This window comes from Xenopus laevis, chromosome 1L (genome assembly GCF_017654675.1).
Source record: "Xenopus laevis strain J_2021 chromosome 1L, Xenopus_laevis_v10.1, whole genome shotgun sequence".
NCBI classification, from domain to species: Eukaryota; Metazoa; Chordata; class Amphibia; order Anura; family Pipidae; genus Xenopus; species Xenopus laevis.
The window spans coordinates 209,866,401-209,877,641 of NC_054371.1; the positions used below are offsets into that span (position 1 = coordinate 209,866,401).

General features: G+C 40.1%; 1 protein-coding gene across 1 annotated transcript; it reads left to right on the forward strand.

The window, feature by feature from the left end:
* The first annotated feature begins 2,830 nt into the window (after positions 1–2,830).
* LOC108718391 (molybdopterin synthase sulfur carrier subunit) lies at positions 2,831–10,263 on the forward strand. The gene is made up of 3 exons (XM_018266164.2): positions 2,831–2,985; positions 7,421–7,542; positions 10,128–10,263. The coding sequence occupies exons 1-3, from the start codon at positions 2,974–2,976 to the stop codon at positions 10,252–10,254; spliced, it is 261 nt and encodes an 86-aa protein (XP_018121653.1). The 5' UTR covers positions 2,831–2,973; the 3' UTR covers positions 10,255–10,263.
* The last annotated feature ends 978 nt before the right edge of the window (positions 10,264–11,241 follow it).

An 11,241-nucleotide genomic window follows, 5' to 3' on the forward strand; every position in this document is an offset into this window, starting at 1 on the left:
GCATCTTTGGAGACACAGATCTTTACTACTAAAGGGCTGTGGTTGCCTTGGGCTGTTACAGAAGCCCAAAACATCATGTGAACATTTCTAGCTACTTCTTAAGTCGAACTTTCCTTGTCCTTTAAATGAGCCTCTCGCAATACAATTATTAGGTTCGCGGTATTTTCAAATATTATACATGAAATTTATATAAGCATGTTGGAGCCAGTGCATACCAGAAGAATAAACCAGCACTAACCTGAAGTATATGGCACTGAAGTGGGTTGAAAAAAAAACCTAAATTTGATGTAACAGTTATAATTTCATTATTAAAGGGGTTGTTCACCATCCAAATACTTTTTTCAGTTGAGTTGGTTTCAGATTGTTCACCAGAATTAAAGACTTTTTTCAATTACTTTCCATTTTTTTTTGTTATTGTTTTTCCAAAATTGAAGTTTAAAGTTAAATGTTTCTGTCTCAGTCTGGCAGCTCAGTGATCCAGGAGCATCTTAACTGTTACAATTTGCTGCATATTGTTGATACAATTAGTTGATCCATTTCTCAGCAGCATCTTTGGAATATTAGCAACTATTGTATCAATTCTAACAGCTGCCTTTAATGAAACCCAGAGATTCTGCTCAGCAGGGACAAAGATATGAAATGTATCAACTAAATGTATCGATTTAGAACAGTTACAGAGTCGGCGACCCCCCTCCCAAAGCTGCTTTAGAATTAAAATTAGAATTAAACTTTAAAAGCTTCAATATTATTAAGGATCACCAATAGAAAATAGAAGCTAATTGCAAAAAAGTATTTATTTCTGCTGAACTGTCTAAAAACAACTGAAAAAAAGTGGTTGAAAGTGAACAACCCCTTTAAAAGCAGTTGTTAATATTTAGCCCTGATGTTGTTATAACTAATGTATAAATGTTGCTATTTAGAAACCAACTTCTTCACTGTTTTCTTATATTCTGTTACATACAGGCACAATGCCCCTCTCAGAACTAACGCTCTAACACTAAAACTCTGCAGAGACTCAGTCATTCCAATGGAGTGTTTTCTCCCCCTAGTGGATAACATGATATAATGATGTCGTACAGCTATTAATTATTATTGCAGAGAAAGAATCAATCAGGCGGAAAGAAAGAATTGCTCATTTAAACAATCCCTTGAAGGAAATAGCAGTGCTGGGCAATGGGTTGTTTGATGAAGGATTGCAGATTGTATTAACAGTAATGATGTACAGGTAATGGAAGCATTATCCAGAAAGCTCGTGACCTAGGGTTTTATGAATATCGGATCTTTCTGTAATTTGGATTTTCATACCAGTCTACTACAAAATCATGTAGATATTAAATAAACCCAATAGGCTGGTTTTGCTTCCAATAAGGATTAATTATATCTTAGTTGGGATCAAGTACAAGCTAATTTGGTATAGGGTGGGTGTTGCGTAGGGGAGTAACTATAGAGGAAGCAGACCCCGCAGTTGAGCAGGGGATGGGGAAAAGGGGGGCCGGGACCACAGGGTCTGTTTCCTCTATAATGTTGAAAGCCCCTCCCTGCTGCTATCTTTTTCTTTAAATTGATGCGCTTGCGTCTCAGCAACCGAGCGCGATCGTCGGGGGTGCGATTTTGAGCACAGAAGTCCCTATTCGTGCCTGGCCCTGTGAATATTTTTCTGGAGGGGGGCCCAGTGCACTGTTATTACACCTCTGGTGTTGCAGGTGACCCACAAAATTGCAGAAACTACCAAGGAAGCAGGGAGGGGGTAGACTATAAGCTCTATGGGGCAGGGACCTCCTCCTCTTAACTATTGTCTCTTTTATAACATGGCACTTAAGCTCTGTGTTTATATATATATATATATATATATATATATATATATATATATATATATATATATATATATATATATATATATATATATATATTCATTGCGGGAGATACCAGCACTCTCGTATGGAAGTTCAATGGTGCCTGGGTGCAGTAGCCAAAATTGTAGTATAGCCAGAAGAGAGGGTTCGTACAAAAAGGACTTATGAAAAAATTAAAAGGTTTTTATTTCAAGTGAGGCAAGAGCTAAATTTTTGGTCAGCAATGTGACCTTTCTCAAAATAAGATTTGATTAGACTGCTGACCGAAACGTTAGCTCTTACCTCACTTGAAATAAAAACCTTTTTTTTCATAAGTGTGCGGACCCTCACTTCTTCTTATATATATATATATAAACATACAGTGTCAGACTGGGACACCAGGGGCCCACCCAAAAACCTTTCACTAGGGGCCCACCAATTAATCTTAGACCAGGGGCCCACTCTTTACATACTATTATTATACCATTACCATCTATTTAGCCACTTTGTTCTCATAGAAACAGGGAATGGCCATGAAACAGGCCAAATATTTAGCAGCATGAGGGTCCACTGACACCTGGGCCCACCGGGAGTTTTCCTGGTATCTCTGTGGGCCAGTCCGACACTGTATATATAGTGAATAAAGTACCCCCTCTTGTAAATTATAAGGATATTATAAGTTTCATGACCATATAAAAACACGAGGCCGAAGGCATAGGGAACACATAAGGAATCCACAGCTTGCGTTAATAATTAGTAATTCAATTAGATGCATGGCTGCACAAAAATCAGTTCAGTCTGCAGCATGCATCTAAATGAATTGCTAATTCGCCCTGCCAGCTGGGGATTCCATATGTGTTTGTTTTTAAACGAGTGAGATGGCAACTCTAGCTTAAAATGATATTTTCTGATTTTCTGAGTTCCCCTTTAACTGCTTTGGGTACAGCACTGAACAATCAGGAGCAGCAGAACAGAATGAACCAGGAAGTAGGAGCAGCCACCAATCAGAAAGGTGGTTACATTGAGTCTGTGACACGCCTCCTGCATGTAAGTAGAGTCACTGGGAGTTGCAGAGAAGGCGGAAGGGAGTCAGCTGCTCAGAGTCATTCATTCCTGGGATACGACTGGAACTTCTGCCTTCATGAGTTGTGAGGTTCTCTATCTTTTCATTTCTCTATCTTTTCATTTCATGTCATGTATATTTACTATGTGTTGTTATCCTAATCCTAATCATCTGGCTTCTGCTACATTGTTTCACGAGGCAGAACCAGCAGTGCTGAAAGACACAGACATACCTGAATTTACATTGAAACCCATTGAAAGCTTTGTTATGTGTATAGGCAAGTTGCTTAGAATGACTTTTTCTTTATTATGCAAAATGACTATGAAGATTTTTATTCATCCAGGTCATAGTATATCTAGTATAGGTCAATCTAAAAACAACTGGACTTGCTGAGTAATCAAAATTCATTGATTACTCAGCAAGTCCAGTTGTTTTTAGATTGACCTATACTAGATATTTATTATGCAAAGAATAGTTTTGGCTGGAGATGAATGGGAGCTTTATGTTTTAATGCTGTAGGGGAGAATAATCTTTTAAAATAACTTGAGCATTGAGTGAGTTCCATGTTACTTGTGTTTGTGGGTTTGGGTCGTCACATTCTTGGTTTTGGATTCCAGGGTGAATGGGAAAGCTGTAAGGTTTCCTGGGATGGGATGCTGGGAGTTGTAGTTCAACCAGGCAGACAGATGTATAGGTTGCAGTCTTTGCTCTCCTATGCTGTGTGTTTGTCTCATGCCGGTGGGTCGTGCCCAGGGAATGACTGTATGCCCGCCCCCTCCCTAATCTGGGGTTAAAGGTCAGGAAAATATGCCTTGTATAGTTACACAGTAAGGGAGAGTCAAAAGTCCATGAAATGCTGCAGCCTCTCCTACAAAAGACAAGGCAAACAAAAGCACCAGCAGTTCAGCATAAAGGCATGTAAATCAATGAATGAAAGTGGGGAGAAAGACGAAACTGAACTACAACTCCCGACATCCTCAGGAAATATAGCTATAGTGATAGAAACTTATCAGAACATATTAGCAGTGCAGTATATCAACATATATGACAGAGAGAACCATAGGTAGGGATTTTTTTCCCACTGAACTACACCTCCCAGCATTCCTCATCAGGCATTGTATTTTGGTTAATGCTGGGAGTTGTCGTTCTTAGCATGCCCACGGTAACAGGAGTAACTGTGTATGACATTAACACTATATAATATAACAGAAGCTCTTATTGTATATTTCTCTGTCCCTCCATATCCGCTAAGTCATGAAATAATCACATGACAGAGGGAGCACCAGGCTGGGGAACTAACATGAAAAATCACTAACACACATCCCCTTTGTGCTTTTCCAGGACACAAAGAACCACATCCAGTTTGGGAATAGAAAGAACAAACATATTAACATAATATTTAAAGTCAACGGTTATGGGCAGAGACACATGCGAAGTTTCGGATAGACACACGCTGCTATTTCGGGCGATTGGTCGCCCAGCGACAAAGCACTTTTTCTTTGGGCGACTAATCTCCCCGAACTGCCTTCCCGCCGGTGGGATGGCAGTTGGATTACTTCGGGCTTTCCGAAGTCGACCGAACAGACGACTTTGGAAAACGAAGTGCTCCGAGTGCCATCCCGCCGGTGATTTACATTCTAACCGGTGGGAAGGCTTTTCGTGGAGATTAGTCACCCGAAGAAAAAGCAATTTGTCGCTGGGCAACTAATCTCCCGAAATAGCAGCGTGTGTCTCTGCCCTTAACCTACATCAGGGCAGAGAACCTATGGTAAATTAATTTTTTCTTGAGAAAAAAAAAACCCCCACTGATACTTGGGCAGAGCTGGGGGGAGGGGGAGGTACCTGCATATTCAATTGTGACATCACAAGCATGCCCTGTTCTAGGGTTAGGTTATAGGAACCTGCTTAAAGGGACTGTTCACTTTTAAATTAAATACTTTTAGTATGATGTAGAGAGTGATATTCTGAGACAATTTGCAATTGTTTTTTGTTTTTTATTATTTGTGGTTTTTCAGTTCTTTAGCTTTTTATTCACCAGCTCTCCAGTTTGCAATTTCAGCCATCTGGTTGCTAGGGTCCAAATTACCCTAGCAACCATGCATTGATTTAAACACATGACTGGAATAGGGGAGGGACTAAATAGACAGATAAGTGATAAAAAGTAGCGATAACAGTAACAATTAATGTGCAAATATAAATTTGCGAAGCACGAAAATTGACGCCGGTGACAACTTCGACGATGGCGACATTTGACGCACATTAAAGTCAATGGGCGTCCATTAATCGTCACCAGGCGCCGCTGAATTTTCAAAGCAAATTGGTGAATTTATGAGCCAGCGGCGAAACACGGAAATTCGCAAAAACTTCGTGCCTGGCGAATAGATTCGCCCATCACTAATTCTGAGACATTTTTTTTATTATTTGTGGTTTTTAAATGATTTAGCTTTTTATTCAGCAGCTCCCCAGTTTGCAAATTCAGCAAATTACCAAAAAGTCCAAATTCCCCTAGCAACCATGCATTGATTTGAAGAAGAGACTGGAATATAAATAGGAGAGGAACTGAATAGAAAGACGAGTAATAAAAAGTAGCAATAACAATACATTTGTAGCCGTACAGAGCGGTTGTTTTTTTTTAGATGGGATCAGTCAGAAATAAATAATGAAGAACAATTGAAAAGTTGCTTAGAATTAGCCAGTGTATAACATACTAAAAAGATAACTTAAAGTCAGGTCTGAACTGAGAATTAAAATAGGCCCTGGCATTTCAGGTACACAGAGGCCCAATCAGCCCACATAGAGGCCCAAACATATCCCACCAGCCCACTAAATACTGACTTTCTATGGGACCTTATAGCAGCCCCTCTGGCATTTGCCAGAACCCACAGATTGCCAGTCCGGGCCTGCTTAAAGGTGAACCACGCGTTTAAGGAATGTTTGCCCAAGTACAGCCTACCCTTCTGGGTGACCTGACATGCTGCTAGCCCACCCCAATGGTAGGCAACTGATTGCCATTAACTTGTAGGATCCATTTCCAAGTGCAAGTATTCCAGTGCCAGCTGTGACCGTGTTGAACCAAAACAACCTTCTCAAACCTAAACGTGAGCAGTAACCCAAGGTGTTAAAGGAGAAAGCAAGTAATGTTATACTTGGGGGTGGTTATATACTTACCTGAAACTCGGGCCGGTCCTCCTATCAGGAAAAAAAACACCACGGAGCGATCCTATTCCTTCTTCTTCAGTTTTCAAATTTCCCAGAACAGACTTATGCGCAGTAGTGATAGGTGAATTTGTTCGGCATGCATGGATTCGCATCGAATTTCCGGATTCTGCTGACGGCTAAGTTTTCACGAAGCTGCAGTGAAAATTTACAAGGAAGCAGACGGCACTTCTGAAGATGGGGTTTATTGGAGTACCTGCTGGTAACACCTAACGCGTTTCGGGAGTTATCCCTTAATCATAGGTTCTTACCTATGATTAAGGGATAACTCCCGAAACGCGTTAGGTGTTACCAGCAGGTACTCCAATAAACCCCATCTTCAGAAGTGCCGTCTGCTTCCTTGTAATTTTGCTGTATCCACAGTGGGGACACTGTGAGACTGTGCACCTGAACGGAAGGGAAAAACGGAGAGCTTGTGCGGTCCCCACTCTGCTTTCTCATGCAGTGAAAATTTACTGTGCGAAAATTTGCTGCGACAAAAAAAAAATTGTCGCTTGTCAAAATTATTCGAATGCCCATTGACTCTCATGCATTTGGACAAAAGAGTCGCGTGTATAAAAATTGGCGCTTGTCGATAATTTTTCCGGAGTTTCTCGACGAAGCAAAATGGGAAAGATTCATCCATCACTAATGTGCAGTAGAATGAAATAGTCTGCTTTTTAGTTAAAGTTCGGCTTTTCGCTCTACTGAACATGTGCAGCCGCGAGAAGAAAGGCAAAGCCGGAAGAGGATCTCTCCGTTGTGCTCGTTGGAAGAACCCTGGGCCGGTGCAGTTTTCTGCTGATAAGAGCACCAGCCTGGGATGTGAGGTAAGTAAAAACAATCACTCAGGGGCAGTCCCGGACTGGCAATCTGTTGGTTCTGGCAAATGCCAGAGGGGCTGCTATAAGGTGCCATAGAAAGTCGGTATTTAGTGGGCTGATGGGGGCTGTTTGGGCCTCTGTGTGGGCTGATTGGGCCTCTGTGTACTTAAAATGCCAGAGCCTATGTTGACAGGCCTGGATTTGTGGCTAGGCCACATAGGCCCGGGCCTAGGGCGGCACATTTTTGGAGGCGGCATGGTGCCCAGCCACTCTGTGGGGAGCCTGTGCTCCCCAGTGCTTTTGCGCCAGCGTGCGGTAGTGCGGGCAGGCGCTAGGACCGCGTGGAGCGCACGGCCTAGGGGCGCCCGCCCAGCAAATCCGGCGCTGTATGTTGACCTTCAGTCCAGACCTGCTCAGGGGTGCCTAACTTTTGGCACCTCTAAGTATAAAATGATTTTCTTTCTCCTTTTGAAATGTGTTTCTCATTTATTCCTCTTATTGGGCAGGTTTTAGTGCTGTACTTTGCCAAGAGTTCGGAACTAGCAGGGGTACGTTCAGAGACTCTGACTGTATCGACAGAAATCACATCTCAGCAACTCTGGGACCAAATTGTACGTTCTCACCCGAGGTATGATCTATTACTCTCTATGCTTTCTACACGTAACAATATCCAATCTCACAGTCCATACTTTATAAGTTATTATCCCCATTCCCCATACAGTATAAGCAATGTCTCCGTCACTTTCTTTTGAGAGTAACAACATCACATTCAATATCCACAGGATAAGTCCTTCTTAGTGTCATCACAACTGTAAAGTAAAGGAGTTGTTCACCTGTAAATTAACTTTAAGGGGGTTATTGACTAAACGCCGAATGCAAAAATCACGAAAAATGTGATTTTTTTTTTCTAAATTGGACTTTTAAAAAAATCACGAATTTTTCGTAATTTGTTAAACCCCGAGGATGGAAAAGTCAAAATCAGAAAATCCAGTATCTCAGACCTGTCGAGGTAGTATATAAGTCGATGGGAGAAGTCCCAATGATTTTTTGATGTGCGCTGGGTTTCGTGCAATACCCCAAAGTTTTCGGAGTTTTCATACAAAAATTTTCAGGTGAAAAACCCGAAAAAAAACTTGAAAAACGGATCAAAATACCAAAGAAATTGTGAAAAACGGATGAAAATTTTTTTTATCGCAAAGCACATTTTCGGGAAAAATTTTATAATAAACAATAAAACAAAAGTTTGTAGCAGAAAATATTGAGATAAATTCGGACTTTGATAAATAATCCCCTTAGTATGATGTCGAGAGTGATATGCTGAGATAATTTGCAATTGGTTTTCTTTTTCATTATTTGTGGTTTTTGAGTTATTTAGCTTTTTATTCAACAGCTCTCCAATTTGCAATGCCGGCAATCTGGTTGCTAGGGTCCAAATTATCCTAGCAACCATGCATAAGAGACTGGAATATGAAAAGGAAGGGGACTGAATAAAAATTTGAATAATAAAATAAATTTGTAGCCTTACAGATCATTTGTTGTATTAGATGGGGTCAGTGACCCCCCACTTGAGAAAAGACCGTGTGGTCTGAAACGTCGCCAATTGTTTGGGGTCAGAGCCCATGTCCTAATAAAGGCATTTTAAGAAAAGAAACCATTGACTGGTGCCGTCAATAACTAAAAGAGTCAGAAGAAGAAAAAAAAAACCTATAAAAAAAGAAAAAATGAAGGCCAACTAAAAAGTTGCTTAGAATTAGCCATTCTATAAGATACTAAAAGATAACCAAATGCATCAGAAGGGAAGATACAGGAAACTACAGACCTGTGAGCTTGATATTGGTAGTAGAGAATACTTTAAGGAGCATATTTATTATGCTGTGTAAAACGAAATTCGGCAGAAAAACATAGTATAAAGCTGCTTAAAAGCGTGCGTCATTTTACGCCATACAAACACCCGATTTGACACCGTTATTTTACATTGCTTCTGGCGAAGGTCACTTTTAAGAAAAAACAAGTAAAAATCTTATGCCGTTTTTTGTAACCCGGTGACACTGGTAATATGTGGTGTATCAACCCGCTGTTTTTTACACAGCATAATAAATATGCCCCTATGTGTGAGAGATTGTTGAATGTAGACATATAGGGGTGCACACTAACCATACGTGTAGCCACTCATTTCCCTTCTCTGGCAATGCTTCAGGTATGGGACCTGTTATCCAGAATGCTCGGGACCTGAGGTATTCCGGATAATGGATCTTTCTGTAATTTGGATCTTTATACCTTAATTCTACCAAAATAAGATTTAAACATTAAACCCAGTAGGATTGTTTTGCCGTCAATAAGGATTAATTCTATCTTTGTCGGGATCAAATACAAGGTATGGTTTTATTATTACAGAGAAAAAGGAAATCATTTAAAAATATGTGAATTATTTGATAAAATGGAGTCTATGAGCGACGGCCTTTACGTAATTTGGAGCTTTCTGGATAACGGATTTCCGGATAACAGATCCCATACCTGTACTGACTTCCCAAAGCTCCAAACTGCTCTGCTAGCAACTCTACTGCTACTCTGATTGTAATGATCCTTCTAAGCTGGAGCTATTACAAGAGTAGAATTGGATCTCCTTCTTACTAAGGCCTCAGGATTCCAAGACTTCCCTTTCAATACACAGTAAGGGGCAGATTCACTAAGCTCGAGTGAAGGATTCGAATGAAAAATACTTCGAATTTCGAAGTATTTTTTTGGTACTTCGACCATCGAATTGGTTAAATTCGTTCGAATTCGAACGAAATCGAACGAATCGAACGAAAAATCGTTCGACTATTCGACCATTCGATAGTCGAAGTACTTGCCCTTTAAAAAAAACTTCGACCCCCTACTTCGGCAGGTAAAACCTACCGAAGTCAATGTTAGCCTATGGGGAAGGTCCCCATAGGTTTGCTAATCTTTTTTTGATCGAAGGATTTTCCTTCGATCGTTGAATTAAAATCGTTCGAATCGTTCGATTCGAACGATTTAATCGTTCGATCGAACGAAAAATCCTTCGATCGATCGATCGCAGGATTAGCGCTAAATCCTTCGACTTCGATATTCGAAGTCGAAGGATTTCAATTCGAGGGTCGAATTTCGAAGTATTTTTAACTTCGAAATTCGACCCTTAGTGAATCTGCCCCTAAGTGTGGGGTTTAGCTATAAAGCCTGTCTCTCTTTCAGTCTTAGTGCAATACAAGACCAAGTGGTCCTTGCCGTCCGTCAGGAGTATGTGGCCATTGGTGATGAGCTGCTGATATTAAATACTGGGGACGAGATTGCAGTTATTCCTCCAATCAGCGGGGGTTGATTTTATCAGGTACGTTTAACCAGTTTTCTTTGTATACTTGTGTTTGGACTCCAAAGAAACAGGTAGATGTCTGACCTGTGCCTTTACTTACCCATTAATATGTAGGGAAACATGTCTTCTCTCCGTTGGTACAAGTGAGATATGGTGGGAATAAAGCTTGAAGAAAATCATATTTTGCTCTTAAAGGGGTGGTTCACCTTTAAATGAACTGTTCAGTATAAAAATACAACTGGGTAAATAGGCTGTGCAAAATAATAAATGTATCTTATATAATTAGTTAGCCAAAAATGTAATGTATAAAGGCTGGAGTGACTGGATGTCTAACATAATAGCCAGAACACTACTTCCTGCTTTTCAGCTCTCTTGCTTTCCACTGATTGGTTACCAGGCAGTAACAAATCAGTGACTTGAGGGGGGAGGGCACATGAGTCATAACTATTGCTATAAGCACCTGAGGAAGAGCCATTTGGCTCGAAACATGTCGTGCACCTTTTTGAATAAATGAATCACTGAATCAGCAATCTTGGTTCTGATTTCTGAATTGTGAAAGTCTGAAGGTGAACCCTACATAATAACGAAAGGATTACATCATCCATAAAAAATGATATCTTAAAGGTGAACCACCCCTTTAATGGAATATTCAGTCCAGTTGAAGTTCGTTGATGTATTGGTTAGGAATGGGCGAATTTGACTTGTTTCGCCAAAAATTCGCCGCCGGCAAAATGTCGCCAACGCACATTAAAGTCTATGGGCGTCAAAAAAATTTGGTTGCGCGGCGTACAAGTCTCTGAGCGTCATTTTTTCGGTGAAACAAGCCGAAAAAATGTACCCATCCCTAGTATTGATCTTGGACAAAATAATATAAATATATATATATATATATATATATATATATATATATATATATATATATATATATATATATATATATATATATATATATATATATATATATATATATATATATATATATATATATATATATAT